This window comes from Erithacus rubecula, assembly GCF_903797595.1.
Source record: "Erithacus rubecula genome assembly, chromosome: 1".
NCBI classification, from domain to species: Eukaryota; Metazoa; Chordata; class Aves; order Passeriformes; family Muscicapidae; genus Erithacus; species Erithacus rubecula.
This window is the reverse complement of record NC_136658.1, coordinates 76,106,636-76,125,098: the sequence shown is the minus strand read 5'-3', so window position 1 is coordinate 76,125,098 and position 18,463 is coordinate 76,106,636. Positions and strand designations below refer to the sequence as shown.

The 18,463-nt window shown below is 40.1% G+C and overlaps 1 protein-coding gene across 2 annotated transcripts in view; it reads right to left on the bottom strand.

Moving 5' to 3' along the window:
- LNX2 (ligand of numb-protein X 2) overlaps positions 1-18,463 on the bottom strand; it is a 58,801-nt gene that overhangs the window by 8,710 nt on the left and 31,628 nt on the right. Inside the window, exons 2-8 of one of the 2 annotated variants that reach the window (XM_079298422.1) lie at positions 16,868-17,390; positions 9,052-9,290; positions 8,515-8,652; positions 7,800-7,999; positions 3,951-4,322; positions 2,361-2,507; positions 20-197 (exon numbers count right to left, since the gene is read on the bottom strand). In XM_079298422.1, coding sequence (XP_079154548.1) covers positions 20-197; positions 2,361-2,507; positions 3,951-4,322; positions 7,800-7,999; positions 8,515-8,652; positions 9,052-9,290; positions 16,868-17,268 — 1,675 coding nt within the window. In that variant the 5' untranslated portion in view covers positions 17,269-17,390. The remainder of the gene's footprint in view (positions 1-19; positions 198-2,360; positions 2,508-3,950; positions 4,323-7,799; positions 8,000-8,514; positions 8,653-9,051; positions 9,291-16,867; positions 17,391-18,463) is intronic. The other variant, XM_079298423.1, reaches the window with a different exon arrangement.

Sequence of the window (18,463 nt, the reverse complement as noted above, 5' to 3'; positions counted from 1 at the left end):
CAGGGAAGGCAAGCCCCACCTCGTTTAATCCTGCCGTCTCTTGCCAAACACCCGTGAGGCTGCACGCTTGTCACAAAGATGGGCAGTTCGCCGCTTTTGCTGCCTCTGCCTCCTGCCACTGTCATTCCCAGAGATTCATGGGGCTCTTTTTTCACTGTAATGTGCTTTTCTTGGCATGTAACGCACTGGGAGAGATCCTGTTTAATAAGGATAAATAACATTGTTAAAACTGAGGAAAAAAAGCAAACCAAAACTGAAAACCAGAACAGAACAAATAATACATCCCAAAGCCACATTTTGGCACTTTAATGGAACAGTTTAAAAGGACTAAATAGTAGAAACCAGCTTTGGCTGGATTTCTTCTTGGTCAGATCCACCCCCCTCCAGAAAAACCCCAAATCACCAAAAAAAAACCCATGAATGTAGATACTTAAACATAGAAAGATTATAAAGGTCCATTTTGACTCTAGTTTTTCTTAACATCCTGCACTGGAAGAGGCTAAATTTTAGGACTGCACTACAAAACCATACGGTCAAAATGTCTGGAGTCAACCCAGATACAAATCTTTTGATGTCTTGGCGAACATCAGTATTACTTCATTTGTCAGTAGAATATGCCCCAGAACTACAAAGAAGCTCCTAAGAAATGAAAAGGAGTTTTCATGGTGACAGTAAGAGACCCTTTAAAGCCCTTATGCATCCTGTTCTCTTTTTCAGCTGGTGTGTAGAATCTGCCAGAGCACAAACCAAGGGAAATTGATGCTAATGGCTTGTAATGGGTACCTTGGGCAGCCTCCTTAATGATTATAATGAAGACTCAAGCTTGAAACAAGAAAAGATCCTATATTAAATTTTCCAACAACTGAATGATGAAGTTCAGCCTGTGTTTAGTTCTGCCCCATAAAAAGAGATCTAAATCAAAGTAAATTTGATTTGCCAAAGCCTTTCCCTCAGACTATTAAGTAAAAGATTCAAACCACTGCACATACACCTGTGGTAGCATCTTAAATTAACAGAATACTTGCAAGGAATCCAAAACAATGAAAGAAGTAATCTGGGACATTCTTCAAAGTGAAAAATGACAACATTGTCTTCTTTGACTTCCAAAGCCATGTTGCTCTTTCTGACTGGCTCTGCTCCTCACATACACATTAATCATGGAAGAAGCTATATGTAAACACACCTCAGCTTATACAGCTCATTTCTAAGGCTTCAGTCTTCAGGACTGGCTGCTGCCACACAATCATACAAACATCTTTTAAGCAACAAGGCTTCAAAGCCAACTACAGGTTAATGAGAGAAAGACAAATGATACAAAACAGGAGAAATGTCCACTTGCTGTTACATGGGACTTCCAATTTTAAAAGAGCCTACACACAGCATTAATTGATGAGAGAAATCCATTCATCCAACTTTGGATCAACTTTGGAATTGTGGTAAGAGCACAGCTCATTCTGGCATATACAAACTTGCTTCAAGCTCTGATATCAACAAACTAATAGTGTGGGTATGACTCAGTGCTGTGGCCTGTACCCACAGCCTGATATTCAAGAGCCTCACTTTTGTCCCTGAGGAGGAAAACAACCTTCCTAGAGCCTCATTTGCTCTTTTCTGAAATGATCCCCACTTTTAAAAGAAAATACTATCAATGCATGTAAGTTATCCCAACAGAAGTGTATGATACTAAATAGTAAAGCTGGTAGAGTGGGCAGGTGGAAAAGTGAATTTGCTGACATGGTCAACATAATTATTTCACAAAGTCAACATCTTAAGAGTGAGAAGTTGTATTTTTCTAATTATAAGAACATCTCAAACACAGACTCTATTTTTGCATGTCTTCCAAACAATTTGATACTAGCTTCACAAAAATCTCTTCATTTTGCCTTTCTCTCCCTGCTTGAGCCCCTGCAGTACCCAGCAGTCTTGCAGCCAAGGACTGTTGACTCATGAAGGAGATGACACATCCCTCCAACATGCTCTTTATATGCTGGATGGTGTGCACCACACAGCCAGCACAGCAGCAACAAAAAATGTAACAGTTTTGAATGACAGCCCTTCCATGCAGGAGTACCAGCCACTGTTCTAGACAAGGTCTAACAATTACAGCTGGATGAGCTCACAGAACTCCTTTCTTTCACTGTAGCCAGCAAATCCAAAAACATACAGAAAATCTGTTGTGTATCTTTTGCTCCTACTCCAGACACCATGCAGGACTTGAGTACCTGAGAGTCACCACCATTTTTTTTTATTAATTAGAATAAATAAAAAAAAAAAAATCCTTTCTTCTAGCTTCACCTTGCTACACATACCACCACATGAGGAAGCCAGTATTTTTTCCTTTCAGAAGGAGAAGCACCAACCTTATGTGAGTTAGGTCTGCTGTGAAACAGCTGCTGGGACTGGTGTTGGTGTGAGCTGCTGTTGTGAGTCCCGGTGTCACGGATAATGCTGACTGTCTGTGACTTCAGGGGTCTAGAGATGATCAAGTTCACTCTCTCCCCGCTCGCCTGTTTAATACATTAGGTCACCAAACATCATCAAGTTTGATAGGATATTGATTATTAGAAAGGGAGGAAAACACATGACAGATTGTGAAACAAGACAAGACCACCTTGTTTTCCAGTTCCTTTTTAGAGTGCACACTCCTTTACTTGCTTCTTTTAACAATTCCCCCCAGAATGGAGGGAAAATTAACATTGTTCCTTCAGCTCTGGTGTTACCTTTATATCAGCTAAAAGTCCTTTTGTCAAAAGGACCATTTCTCACTTTGTAACACTACAAAGCTTCAAACATTAAAATTCACCCCATTCCATTTGCAGCCGCTGTGAACTCCAGGAACACATAACAATAAATGGAAGAAATACCTATGTGATAGCTCCAAGATCTGCATCTTTTGATCAAAAGCTCTGAACACCTCTGGTACTTCCCAAAGGTATTTGAAAGAAAGATGTTGCACACAAGCACACCACCTGATTTTGGGGAATATTAGGAGACCTAGTTACCAGATGTTAATAAAACATCAACTCTTTTTATTGCTATAAAGCCACACCTCAAAATTTACCCAATGCTAAATTCCAATCGCTGTATATAAAAATTGGGAATTACAATTCCCAAGATCATTGTTATTTTCATTTCCCTGCAAGGAAAATTTCTGAAATTATTTCCTGAAACACGTATTTACTACTCATTTGTATTGGAGTTCTCTGTGGGGTGCTTTAAGCAAAGATGACTGCACTGGACTGCAGGAACATACTACTGGTATATTCCCACTTTCCTAAAAACAGAGCCATTTTAACCAACATTCCATTGGCAGGAAGTAGCAAAGTGCTACATCTGTTTCCTTACAGACTGGGAGAAAGGCATGCAGTAAAGATTGTCCTGTAGGGACACAGAAGGGTCATATGTCAGAAGGGTCATATGTCACACTGCAAAAAGCTTTGGGTAATATTTGTGTCCGGAACATAATCAGATATTGGAAACTGCCCCTTTCTGAACACTCAGAAAATGAGTTGTACCATGCACAACTCATGGAAAACTTCTATTTGACTTCTCAGCTGCTACCTGTTGACTAACATCTGACAAATTACTTTTCTGTTTTAACTCAATTCCATGCACAGGCAAATCAACAAAAAAACAAAGCTCACTACTATAGAGCTTACTGAGAGATTAAAATACAATACATACGTAAATAGAACAATAATAATCCTCTTTTTTTATTTCTTCCCTGCTAAACAATAGGCTACAACAGGCTACTCTCCTTGCTCACACGAGCTGTCTTCTAACATTCAGGCTGCATTCCAGTGGAGACAAATGCATTTTTCACTTCTGAGGAAGCAGATCCTATTATTTCCAGAGCGTAAATCGTCGTAAGTTACACCGACCCAGGCTCTCTGGCCTCCCAGAAGCAGCAATAAAGCCGAGCTGAGGCTCGGGCAGGGGAAGCGCATCACCTGTATAACCTGAGCAGCGAGCTCCGGCGTGCCGTGCTTCAGGTCGTGCCCGTTGATGGCCAGCACGCGGTCGTTGCTGCAGAGCCGGCCGTCCTGCGCAGCCAGGCCCCCTTCCAGCAGGTCCAGGATGAAGACGCCCGGCTCGTCCGTCCTGCGCACCAGCTTGATGCCGAGCTGCTCGCTGGAGTCGCGCTTGTGCAGGGTCACCTGGAAGCTGTCCTCGCGGCCGGGGCCCGGCGCGTCCCCGTGGCCGTGCGTGCGGCTGCCGAAGCGCCGCTCCCGCAGCACCGTCAGGTGCAGCACCGAGCAGGGCTGCGACAGCACGGCGCGCGCGTGGTTGTGCGACACGTTGCTGATGTCGAAGCTGTTCACCTGCAGAACAAGGCAAGGAGAGGCACAACCACGGTTTCAGGTGTTGGGTTAAGTCCTTTACAATCTAAGTTCACTCGCTGCAAAACCAGCCTTGGAGCAGCCTGCATGTCTGACCTTACCATGCTTCCCCTCCTGTCATTCCATTCTTTCTTCAAACTCACACTGGCTGTTCAATCTATAAACTTATTTTTATGTTGGAAAAGATCCTCAACATCATCAAGCCCGAGCACTGCCAACTCCACCACTAAACCATGTCTCCAAGTTCTACATCTTTTAAACACTTCCAGGGATGGTGACTCCACCACTTCCCTGGGCAGCCTGCTACAGTGCTTGACAACCATTTAGGGGAAGACATTTTTCCTAATATCCAATCTAAGCTTCTCCTAACACTATTTCAGGCCTTTTCTCACAAAGGTGACAACACGTCCCCAAAAGTGAACACCCTCTGCCATCACAGGCCAAGGTTATTGTCTTCCTTAGATCTTAGAACAAACATTGTTTGTTTTCCAGGAGAACATGGTATGTGCTTTCAGTGTCAAGCCCAAAATCACTTTAAACTGCAAAATAACAGCTATAAAAAGAATGCATCCGAATCTCTGAAGCAAGTTTGTGTCTTGCAATATGCAGTACATTCATTATGTGAAAAAACATTTTTCAAAAAAATTGAAGTCAAGAATAATGGAACTAGTTCATTAAGGCAGTTGTACTAATTCTCAAGTCTTAGCATGAACTTAATTTTCCACAGATTTCAACCAGGCCAGAGTTTCAGACTTATAACCTGTATCACCCAAAATTCGATTGTAAATGAAAAACAGATTAAACTTTCTCTACCTAGAACCAAGAATTGTGTTTGTTATATGGCCCACTGATCCAAAGAACAGAAACTTCAGTCATTTCTTGCAAAAATAAGAACTGACAATACAATGAGATTTGGCAGAAGAGTATGACAAAAATTCAGCACAAAAGCTGTGTTTGCCTTATTTTGTAAGAAAGGATTCAAAGTTAACATTAGAATTTGATCCTTAGCCTTGGTGGAGGAGCCCCTGCCCCACAATTTCAGCAGATAAAAACTAACACCAAATGGTCTATACTGATTATGTGTCTTACCTAAGCCTTTTAATACTCCCCATTGCAAGCTAAGTAAGTAAAATCAAACATGCGGCTTCCCACCATCTAACAGCAATATTAAAATTATAAAAATATACCAAGTAATCTATGTACAATAGCTGCCACATTTACATCACACACCTGAGCTCCCAGAAATCTGTGCTGAACCATTTGGCTGTGGTGGGTTTCTGATGGTGAAGGAGGACTGCACCCTCCCTGAGACACCTCCAGCCCAAAACCCAGCACAATGCCACTGCTGCTGGCAGTTCTGTAAGCTCAGACAGAGCCACAATGGTGTCCTGCTCTGCTACTGCCCCAAGACAAGCTGTAACCTTGGGCAGAGCAAAAAGAGGCACAGCTAGGAGCAAGAACATTTAGAACTTTATCCTGCAAAAGCCACTAAGGCCCATCCATCAGAGCCTTTAAATTAAATCCATTTTTATTTTTAACTGTAGCTAGCTAAAGTAAATACATAAAATATGAGAGTACTCAAAGGGCACAGAAGAATATATGCAATAAAATGTAATTCTTTCTATAAGGCAGTTTAAAATTTCAGATTAAAACAGCCTTAGCACTTCTTGGACTAAGAAATTCTCATTAGGACATGCTTCACATGAATTACAGTCACAATCCAGCACAAAATAGAGACAATTTGTAGAGCACTTTGAAAATGTTAGGCACCTATCTGTACCTTGCAGACAACACAAGCTTTTATGTAGCTGTTACTAAATGCTGTTCCCAAAGCTCTTAAAAGCGCAATACTTCTTGTTTGACTGGGCAAGAAAATGCTGAGTTTCATCTCACAGTCCTTTCTGGCTCTTTCTTTTAGACCTTTACAGCTCATAAAAGTCCTGGAAGACATTTTCAGAAATATCCAACCCAAGTGTACACACTGAGCTGCACCTAAGTGCACCTAATTACAGATGGCAGAGATTGAACCTGATCATTTTACAGCTCAGCACCTGCACAGGTAAATTCAAAGAAATAAAGATATTCTATCTCCCTCAAAAATTTAGATTTTACCCTCTGTACCTCTCCCTTGGCATGAGAGAAGGACTTTAATGGACACCCACTTAGCATCTGACAGCCCCACCATCAGGCTGTTGATACGAACTCACTGCAGCTAGTAAATTCCTATTTACAGTCAATTCACTGCCATTTATGGCTTTGGAAACTGTAACTGACACCTGCCCAAACAGCAGGAATTTCCAAAGCTTCACTGGAACTCAAGCTCCCTATTCTGTCAAACAAGTAGAGCCCTTAGTATAAAAATAAATGAGGCAGCATTCAATCAGTGTCTGCAATTACTTGTTGAAAAGGCAACATCTTGGAAACCTGTTGGGTTGTTTTCTTGGCCAGCCACTATGCTTACACTCCAAGAGCAGAAAAAGGCACATTTCTCAAAAGGGACTTTGTTTTCTGAAGTGCAAGCTAATTCTATTCCAAGGGTAACTACTGTATTTAAGCTACTTCTATCGGCTTGATTTCAAAACAGTAAAATGAAGAAGGCTTACAACTAGATTTGGGCTGATCTTAGGCTGCCAGATCAAAAGCAAACATTCTTACTGAAGTAACTATGAATTGAATTTGTTTCAGGTGGAACAACTAAAAATAGAAGCTGGATGACAGTTCTGTTTATGTACCACTCAGTTACTGCCATTCTTAAGTGTAGTATAAACAACCCCTTCCCCTAATATAAAAACTGAAACTTCTAAATTCATAGAATTTGGTCTTTTTCTACTGCCTGTGGCAAATTACTTAAAACCAAACCAAAAATACACACTCGATCAAAACCAACTTACATTTTGTTTATTTTTTTTCTTTAAATATTTCGAGCACTTTGCTTTAAATCCTTCCATTGAAGCCTATCACTGAGTCTTTTATACATACTGAAAGATGCTGGTCAACTGACTCAGCTTTTGGAAGGCAAGAGTGAAGCCAGATTAAAATAACAGTTTAGATGAAGCCAGTCTTACAATCCACAAATTGTTTTTTACATAGGACAAGTTACGCCAACTTGCTAGCCAGAAATAACCTTGGGCTCCTTTGGAATGCATGCATAAAGTTGAAATAAGGACCAAGTCCCACAGCATTTAAAAACAGAAAAATAAACTTGTATTTAAAAGTTGACAACAGATGCTAGGGAGGGAAGATAATTCCAAGGACTGGTCCGACAAACAACATAAAGCATGATAGCCAAAAGTGCTAGAACAACAGGCTCTGCTCTGAATATTAATTTGCTTTCCAACTGATAACTGCAAAGCTAACATTGACACAACATAGTCTGACAAGGAAAATCTTCCATCTCATTTTAACAATTCTGTAAGGAGTGAATAGAAAGCAAGCAGAATATGTAATTAGATTCCATACTTGAAGTATTTGGTCTCCAGCAAGAAGTCTTCCATCTCTGGCAATGATCCCATCTCGATAAACCTCTTGAATGACAATGTTGATCAAAGGTGTTTCATTGCCACCCACTATGCTAATTCCTAATTCAATATAAGGATTGGATCGATGAATTTCAATAGTAGTGATCTCTCCTTCAGGCAAGGTAGGTGGCTGTTGATTTGCTGCCAATTATTTTTAAAAAGAAAGACAATTAATATCTTTTCTACCTCATTCACTTCCAATAAAATAAATCACAAAAAAATAATGTAGACAGACCACAAAGCAGCAATTTAACAAAAAACTAAACCAGTGCAAATGGATCAGTTTCACTACTTGTTGAAAGCCCTAGCTTGTTAGACAGGAACTAATGACTTAGTAGCATCCATGCTTGCTGAAATGGGGTCATTTGGATTGGAATAGGATATTCTAAACCCTTTGGATCCCATCCTTTGTAATAAATTTCATATCCTTCATTGGGTCACCTGGGGATTTGCATTTCGTGATGACAATAAAAATGTATTTTAGGGGTTACCCCACAATAAACTCCTTGTCTTGCAATTGCATGAGGGGCTGCTATTGAGTTACTGGGTAAACTGAAGCAGTTCATTTCTGAAGCAAACATGGAGACAACTAAGGAGGAAAAATGAGAATGCTAATGGATGGCAAAAATAGAGAAGAAGAAAGGGGACAGGACCACCTTCCTCTGCAGTAAGGCTCAGCACTTCCTCTCTAAAATCCCAGATGCTAAAGGTGTTACTGCTCATTCGGTGATGGGTGCAGGGGTAACTCAGCTGCCTTTTTGCTCGAGCAGGACAGCACTCCATGTGTGAGAAGGCTGCTGATCCAGTTGGGGGGAAAGGGTGAAGAGGGAAAAACAGATTTCATCTTAGAAAACAACTTTTGTAATTTTATAGAAGCTACACTCCTTCCATCTCACTGGTGAGGCCAGTACCACTAAGAGATGAACATGAGCTACTGTACCATGACACAATAAATAACGATACAGCACCACACTAGCCAGCACAGACTCTGAGAAATTTCTTTTCTTCCTGTGACTTTATCTCAGTTGTAAACTTGCACATAATCAAAACCACTAATATTTCTCCAGAAATTGCAAAAGAAAAGAGCCAAAGATGAAGAGGCACATACACAGTTGGTAAGAGACAAAAGCTCTGACACCACAAATGTTCCCACATCTGATAAAAGAGACTGGAGAAGAGAAGTGATGACATACTGTCTGTTACTGTGCTCTCCTCGAAAGGCGCACTGTCGATGCCAGGCTCGTCTGTCCACGCGGGCAGGGCGGGTGAGGTAAAGCTCGGCTCAGCTGGCACTAGTCCCTGCTCAGGCTCTGGAGACAGACTGCTGGGCTGCTCCAGCCCGCCCACACCACTCTCGCCCTCTGCTTCGCCTTGCAGCTTGCTCGTTTTCCTCCTCTCCAGAGCAACTCTCCGATGAGAAGCCCCAGGACACCTGGAAAGACAACACTGACATTATGCCTCAAGCCTGCACCCTGTTTGTAGCACAAAACCCCCAAGTATTTCATTAAGTCAGTCTTCTTCAAAGCCACAGCTTTAAATGCAGCATAAAAAAATATTAAACACACTGAATTGTAAGGCCAAAATACGTGTTAGTGGATAAAACCCCAATACTGCTTTCCTCACAAAACTTATACTAGGTAGTTTTTTGGCCATGAACTCAATGTGCTGTAACACCTTCTGAATGTGGACTTATTCTGTTTTCACAGAATGGTTTGGGTTGTAAAGGGCCCTAAAGATTATCTAGTTCCAACCCCTCTGCCATGGATAGGGTCACCTTCCACTAGAAGGTGGATTTTGTACATTTCAGTTTCTGGAAGATAACCTGCTGGAAAGATTAAGCATCACATTTTCCTGAGCTCATTCAAAGAAGGAAAGAGATTAAAATTTTACCTGTATTGCCATCTAAGTGTTAAAATACTGAAAGAAAACTCTGCTTCTCTAGGAATCAGTATGAGAGGTTTAGCAAAAGTAACAGCCCTTGGCCCAATAGAAGGTGCTCTCATCTCCCATCTCCTGTTTTTTCTTTCTGACATCACATAGGAGGTGCAATTTTTGTTTCCCTTATGCAACAATGCTCTCTAAGCATTTGATGCTTTCCACTACAAAGTCAGTTTTGTAAGTTTCCATTACTCTTAATGCAGTATTTTTTTTAACTTATGTTTAAAAGCCTACAACAGTTTATTACAAAAAAGAGCCACAATATTGCAAATTTATGTAAAACCTTCATTTATTGAATCGTCTTGCAATTATGTGCACATAATTAGGTGTGGACATCAATCTTACATGTGCCTCTGTGACAGTTTTGCCAGTGTCTGATAAATCACTTCTTACAGCCCTTGATGTCCTTACAAGTTCCTGCTTCTGAAGCTGCTGACCACCTAAAAACACTCATATTTGTAGCAACGTCAGGAAAAAAAGTAGCCACATTCCTGAAAGGATTCAGTGTTTGGGAACTTGGCAGATTGTAATAACAAAAGAATAAATTATTTATTCTTGCAAGAGAAGAAATGTGTTAACAGAGTAAAAGACAGCAGAAGCCTAATGACATCCTAACTTATTAAAGCAGAATGTTTTGAAAATCACAGTTCTGTTCTGACATTCTGTAAAAGGGATTTGGTAATTATATGGTTGGACTATTTCAGCATGGATTTTGAAGATAACCTGCTAACCAAGTTTTCAGATCCAAAGAATGTTGATAAAGTTTTTGTGATCCCCAGCCACGTTATACATACATAACATTAGATATATAGACAGGTATTTTCAGATTTTTTTTTTTTCCTTCTTAATCATATACATAGAATGATAGAGTGGTTGCGATTGGAAAGGATCTTAGAGATCATCCAGTTTAAACTGACACAGACAGGGGAACATCTACTAGACTAGGTTGCTCAGTGCCCCATCCTGCCTGGCCTTAAATACTTTCAGTGATGAGGAATCTGCAGCTTTTCTAGGAAACTTCTTCCAGTGTCTCACCACCCCGGCAGTAGAGAATTTAATCCTATCAATTATTGTAAATCTATCATTTTTCAGTTTAAAGCCATTTCCCCTTAACCTATTACTACATGCCCTTACAAAAAAATAACTCCAGCTCTCTCATATTCCTTTTAGATACTGAAAGGTGCTATAAGGCCTCCCCAGAGGTTTGTGTTTAGAAGAGCAGAAAAAGATAACCCAACTGAAATATGCATAAAAACATACATTAGAGACAGTTCGTATTATGTCACGATGCACTTCAGAAATAATTCCTTGGGGCTTTTCCCAAAGCAACTGCTGGTCATTTTGTGCTTCAAAGTTAAGCAAGTGTAAGCAGGAAAGACGAAAATTATTTGAAAGGTTTTGCTTTGTGAAAACATTTCCCTTATTTTAATGATGGGACACAACCCTATTTCCTGGCTTTGCCCAGACACTATTTACTACAGAAAACCACTGGTACAGCAGAACTGATTGGCTGATATATCTGTCTGGTGGCCAGAGATACACAGTTACAGGCGAAAATCAGGAGGAAATTTCTATCATTGATCACTTCACAATGCAAATCTCAAAACAACAGTCCCAAGACAATAAGAAAAGGAAGGATGCTATCATTTCCCTTAGTATTTCTAACATACTTTAACTTGATGGGTTAGCCTCATGCCTTCTCAAATCTTAATGCTGGCAACAGGCAGAAAAAAAAAAAAAAAAAAAAAAAAAGGAACAATCTCCAATATCACTCACTTCTGCAGCAACACAGCAAGGGGTAAATGCTCTTGCAGAGAAAATCTGAGAAAATCTTTTGTCTGCTGGGAGCTCAGACAGACATGCTCTCCCACACTGATTCACCAGAATTTAGGACAAAACCAGCCCAGGCTGTATGTCCTTGCTGTCCTCGAACGGCTGTGCTATAGAAGGGGTGATTTCTCAGCAAAGAGGTAAAAAAACAGCTCAAAACCAACACTGTCAGAGAACCACACTTCAATCCCTCTGAGTGTGACAGAAAAGTCCAGCCTCCCTGGATACAGCCATGAGCCAGACGCTTCCTTAGATACCTCCTACAAACCACTGCACTGCTGTTGGCTCTGACTCAGCCATCTCACAAGGCCTGAGGAGCCCAAAGGACCTGCCTGAGGTAGCAAAGCACACCTTAAGAGTTTTGGGGTTTTTTAAGCTGTGTCAAACCAGGACAGCATGAAACTCATCCCTGGAAGTGTCCTATTTCTGTCAAAGCCTTCTAAACCACAGCCAGGTCCTCCTCCACCCTCCTTCACAGAGCACATTCTCCCATCATTACCTGGCAGCTGATGAAAGTCATCATACAAAATATAAATAGATTTGAGGTTTATTTTGGCCAATGATGTTCAATTATAATTTCAAAAGCTAGTACCAAGAAATGTAAACAGCCTTGTGAGCACACCTATTCAGTTCAGTGGAATTCTTTTGTGCCTTACTGTATGAGACAAAAAAGGGCAAAACCCCCCAGATTCTTCCCCAAATTAACTAGTAATTGTAATAGACTCTGAATTTCAGTCTAGTACAGTGCAACTGCATTGCAGGAAAGTAGCAGTCTAATGGAGATATTAATTCATGGGATGCCAGCTCCTAGGTCTTTAAACACAGCATGCCACCTACCAAGCAGCAAAGCCCTGTACTGATATTCAAGCACATCTATACGATATTTTTTTCTTTCCACTTGCAACACAAAAAGAGTTTTGTTGGCAGTAAGAATGTATTATTCACAAACAGCAAAATCATGCAGCAGTTGTAACAGTTAAGCACCAATAAATCTCTAGAGGTGCACACTTTCACTAATACCAAATATCTGGGATAAAGAGCATTTTGGACTAAACCCTGTAACAAGTTTTTTACACAGATGGGCATCTTGTAATCCAAACAAGCTTTGAAGATTGGATTCCTTTACTCATAAAAACATTCTCGTAAAACAAATTGCATAAATAAGGCTTGAATTCAAACTTAGAGAAATGGTATTTCATACCTACCTACAAAGCCACAATATCTTGTTTAGGAGCAAGAACAAAGGCAGGACTGCTTTAAAATTTTTTAGAAATTCTTTAATTTCTTTCATGAATCAAGATGCTCAAGAGTAAGATTCCAACTCAAACTATTATATGATACTAAAACTACCCAGCTAAAGCAATTGAGCAATGTTACTTAATAGGAAGATTGAAGGGCAGTTTTTATAGGGATGTGAAATTAGCTTCTGCTTATATTCAACTTCTTATTCAGCACCTGCTTCTGCCCAGTCTGGATGGTGACAAAGTATAGCTCTTACCTTCAATTTCTCTTAATTCATATCAGACCGAGAAGAAAAATGGGTCTTCTTGTTTGGTGGGTTTTTGTTGTATTTTTTTTACAGCCAAGTCTGCTGGATTTCTCATTTAAAAGCTGACTTCTTGGAACACTAGCGGCAATCCCTCTTTGCTGATAAAAAGAGCTTTCATACAAAATTAAGATGTAGTTTACAGGGTATTTCTGCAGAATAACAGTAGGAGCTTGAAAAACACATTTGCTCACTGACTACTGAAAAGAAAGAATTCATTGTAAACTACGCCATCAGCTTCTGCCCAGCCTAGTGATTTGATAAAAGCAAACACACTAAATAACCTCAAACCAGTTGCACTAAATCATTTTCCAAGCAGGAGCTGTACTTAAGCAAAGACTGCAAAGAAGCAACCCAAGTGCCTTTGCTATTGCTCACAAAACTTTGCCAGCAAAGTGACCTTAAGCAGTAATTTTGGCAAGATTTACAGCTGCAATTCAAAGTAAAACCTGGTGCTGCTATGGAAAGTTAAGTGTCTGGGTCTTAGCTTCTCTTTTGACAGTTAAAAAAAAAGAAGGGAAAAAAACGTGAGGAAAATGAGGCACCAGGAGTTATATAGATTTGGGAATCAGAGAAGACTAAGGAAAAATAAGATAAGAGGTTTTGTTGCATATTTCTCTCTCCTACTCAATGTGAGAAGCTTACAAGGAGTCAAGTAGCTTCAGAGCAGAGAACAACCACTGAGAGATTGTTTACTTTTCCAGCTATGGGTAGAGTCCATAGGGCATATAAAAACTATGAATCTGTTGCCTATCCACTTACACAGAAGAGAGTTAAATCCCATAGATCCTCTTCACTTCTGGTGCTCCAAAGTGCCAGACAGGGACAGTGCAGCTAATGGAGAGTGTGGGAAGAATAGGGCTCAACAGCACTGTCATAAACACCAAAATAACTGGGATTGCCAGGATTTTGAATGATAAAATTCTGTATATTTGCAACTTGTCTTCCCATGGATTTTGTTACTCTAAACCATATATTAGGCATGCTGAGGGACACACAGTGAATAGCTCAATTGTTTCTTTAATTCCAAGAAATGCAATCCTATATAAAGTTCAAACTTAATTTGACATAAAATTATCTGCAGTGTTACCCAGTTGGAAAAATGTCTCCATCCAAAATGGTAACCTAAGCTACCATATGGAAATACAGGAGGCAAAAGCTAAAGCCAACTCAAAAGCAATAAACTTCTTTCACTTCTGAATAACCTGTTAGAATTAACTCAATTAAAATCATGCACAGAAAATCCCATTGACTTTTTGTCAGATGTTCTTTTCATAGATTTACCTTTGATATTTAGAAATCACAGCATTTTAGCTAGGTTGGAAAAAACCTTTGAGACCATGGAGTCCAATCCATGACCAAACATTACCACATCAACTAGACCACAGCATTGAGTGCCACATCCAGTCCTTTCTTAAACAACTCCAGGGAATGAAACTGACACTTTACCAAACTCTAACAAATTTTCTATACCAAGTGACTGGAAAACAGTACAACATGACTCATATGGTTCTTCCCTTTAAATTGTATTACATCACTGTGTTTAACTTTAAAAACCAAGTTTACAAGTGAATGTAATGAAACTCAAGAGTCTGAAAAATCAGGAATATTTTCTTTGTGCAATGAGGTATCATGGAGTGCAATTAGTGACTGTGAAGTAATCAGGCTTTTGTCTGATGCCTCTTATCTCCTTGTGGGAGCATCTTGCAGTAATGTTCCTTACACTCTGAGGCACCTGACGGATACAATGACATTTTCTTCCAGCTTTTATGCTCAAATGAAGCCAATAAAACAACACTGGAAAAAACCCAGTGTGAAGGGTTTTAGACAGTGAAAATTAACCAACCATACTGCTTTCTTTAGAAACACAAACCAGCTCATGTAAAGGCTTGTTAAGACTTGCTGGTTTATATTAATCAACGCAGACAATTACAATAATACTGACTTATATTACTTTCCTAAATGTAATGATCAGTAGTAGAATTTTACTGGATTCACTAATCCATATAGAATTAAATTCAAACTACGCAGTTGCTGCCATCATTTATGTCAGCAATGATAATTTATAGGTGCTCAGATGTTTGCAAATAAACTTAATTGAAAACTGTAAATCAACATATACTGAAAACGTGTATCAGCCAAGATAACCAAGACAACAGAAGGAATTGAAAATGAGCAGTCTTCTGCAACTGAAAGCTTTTTTCCAGCTGACATACAGCAAAAGCCTGTGACTCAGCTCACTTGGATTCCACAGCAACCTTGTGCATTAAGTAAATGGATGTTTCATGTATACTTACAGAGTTCACACATAGTGTTCTATGTACAAATAAATTACATGACCCTCTTGTAAACAGCTCTAATATAATTCAAAACAATGTGAACCAAGGAAAAAGGACTGAAGAGGTGAGGGATATGACAGTGGGAAAGCAGAGATGAATCAAATACTTAGCAGTAGTCCTGCTAGCATTTTGCCTGTCATTAAAACTGAATCAGTTAAATACCAGGATTATAAATAATAAAACAGTTTGGCCTCTTCACCATCCCCAAGTCATCACACAGATCAGAAACTACTTGCCACAAGTAAATAAGCAAGTCCTTAAGCTAACATGGAAGCCATCTGGAGAATTTAAAAAAGAAAAGAAGGTAAAAACTTAGTGAGAAAGGCTCCTAATTAGTCCCTCTACCTCCCTGACATGGACACCATACTACAATAACTAAAAATACCCAAGCACCTCCATGCTCACCACAGTCCACAGGGCTGCTGCATGTTCTGCATGCCCAGGGTCCTCCCAGCCTCTGAATCCCCAAAGACTTCAGGATGTGTGGAAAAAGGAAGAGGGCACACTGGAAATATGAATGTGAAAAAACAGTTTCCAAGGCAGGTGGTGTCTGTCCTTTTCCCTTTCTCTGCAGAGCAATTGCCTGTAGGCACACAGGCACATGCTCCCAATCTCTGCAACACTCTCCACCTGAAGATAGTCTCCAAATGGGCAAAGACCAAGACTTGGAAGGAAGTCCATGGAGTGGGTCCATGCACTTCCCAAATGAACCTTTCTGTCCAGATGGCCATCAGTGTCCCTGGACTGGATGGAGGGCAGGCAGAGAAGGACCACCAGCCCTGAGAGATACCGTGTCTATCTGCCTATCTCAAAGCAGGATCAATTCTCATATAAGTACTCCTGATGAAAGTTTGTTTAACATGTTCATAAGACTTGTAAAAAAGGGGAATGGACAACTACTGCCTAATCAATTTATGCCAGTGCCTGACTATTAAAAAGCTTCTTCCCCTAAAACCTGAACTTGATCTTCTTTGTTCCCACTGCACGAGTTCTCTCCTCTCTGCAGACAGAGTTTGCACATCTCTAATCTTCCCACTCCCTCAGCCTCTTTTCCCCTATTGTAATCAACTGCTACTGTATTTTACTTTTTTGATAAATCATTTTCTTCAGATCTGTCATGAGCCACGTAATTCTCCCTACAGCTATCATCAAGAAGTCTTCACTATTTTCTGGGTAATCCAAGTGCATTGCCTCTGCACAGTTACAGACTGACCATTTACTAGGGTCTTCTGCTGTGAATTTAAAAGCCACTACCAACTCTCTCTCCCCCTCTTCTGCCCACAATTTCTACAGCTACACAAACTGGCCACAAACAAGCCTCAGGGAAAATGCAACACGAGCACATGCAGCACTCACCTGTTTTTAAGATGTGCTGCCAGGTCACATCGCTGCATCACTTCCTGACACACGGAAGAGAAGGGGCACAAAACAGCAAGCTTGTCTAACAGTTTATGAACAAGGATGCTGGATTTTTTGCAGAGTTTAAAATGGAGTCTTTTTCGATCTAGTGGGCAGAAATCCTTCTCCTGCAGAAAGTTCCTTAGGCACTTGTAGCAGAAAGTGTGTCCACAGGGAGTGTCCAACGGCTGCAACAAGGGCTGAAGGCAAATGTGGCAGACCAAGTCATCGTCCACTTCGTTCTGGTAGTTGTAGAGATGGTTCTCCCTTGTCCAGTGCTGCTGGCCACACTCAAAGCACAGAGGGTTCAAGGAGGCATTCTGCTCCACTGCAGCCATGTCGTCACCTGTAGTCCCCATTTTGCAGCTAAGAAGGCTGACAGATCCTTCTCTTCCTTCTCATAGGATGCAGATGCTCATGAAAAGCTCACAGCGAAGCAACTTCTTCCAGGGTGACTTTATATATGCTCTTCAGTCATTTTCTGCAACACATGAAGAAATAGAAATTATTCATTTTGCAGAAAATATGGAAGTTCTCTTCAAAAAATTTGACTGCTGGGTTTACCAAAATACAACACCAAGATAGACCAGGGGAATATTCCTTCTGTTTTCTGTAAGTTTGTTGTTCTTTTCTATGACAAAAAAAAATCTACAAATATGAATCCTTTTACAACACAAACAATTTATGGCTGGTGCAGTGCAGTCTTCAACTGCAAGATGACCATTTTGTGACAGCAAGGACACCACATTATGCATTGTCACACTAGAAGCATGCAATTAGCATCTGGCACAAAAATACCCTATTGTGGAATGATGGTTATATGATCAAATAATTAAATGTGTTCTTTAATATGAGATAACAATTTTAATCTGGTCCTACTCTGGTTTTAGGATTTAGACTATACAGAATATTAGGTTATTAGTAACATTTTAAATACACTGCATTGAAAATAGCAGCAAACGGATTACCCTGGTTCATTCCATTAGTAATATTGCAGATATATCATCACTTACTTCTAGGTTTTCTCTGTGCATTGCTACACAGTAAGAAGGACAGATTCTATCCAGTATGCCCTGATTGAGTACAGAGCCCAGTAATAAAAACATGGAATAAGCCAATCATATGAAACTACTGGTTTCAAGCAACTTACTTGTTTTGCTTTCTACCTAATGAAGTTACAGCACACGCAGTGTGGCAAGAAAGGACTTGAGGTCTGTCACCATGGGATTTATTTTCTAAACTTTTTATATTATTAAACTTTGCTCCTCTTAAAATAGCTGCTTGGGCAGGAAGTTGTGCAGCCATCAGTCTGCAATTTCAAACACTAAATCCTTATCCTTCCCAACCTTATTTACCTTTCCCTCCCTTACAGAATCACACTGCTTGACACACATAGCATGATGATTTAGAAAATAAAACAGATTTTCTCATAGTCTTAAGGTACCTCTGTATTTGTTAGTTTTGGTAAACATTCTCACTTGTGGGTGGAGAAAAACAAATTAGAGCAATGTTTACTTTGTACCTAAATTCTTTACTGCAATTCAGCAAGCAACA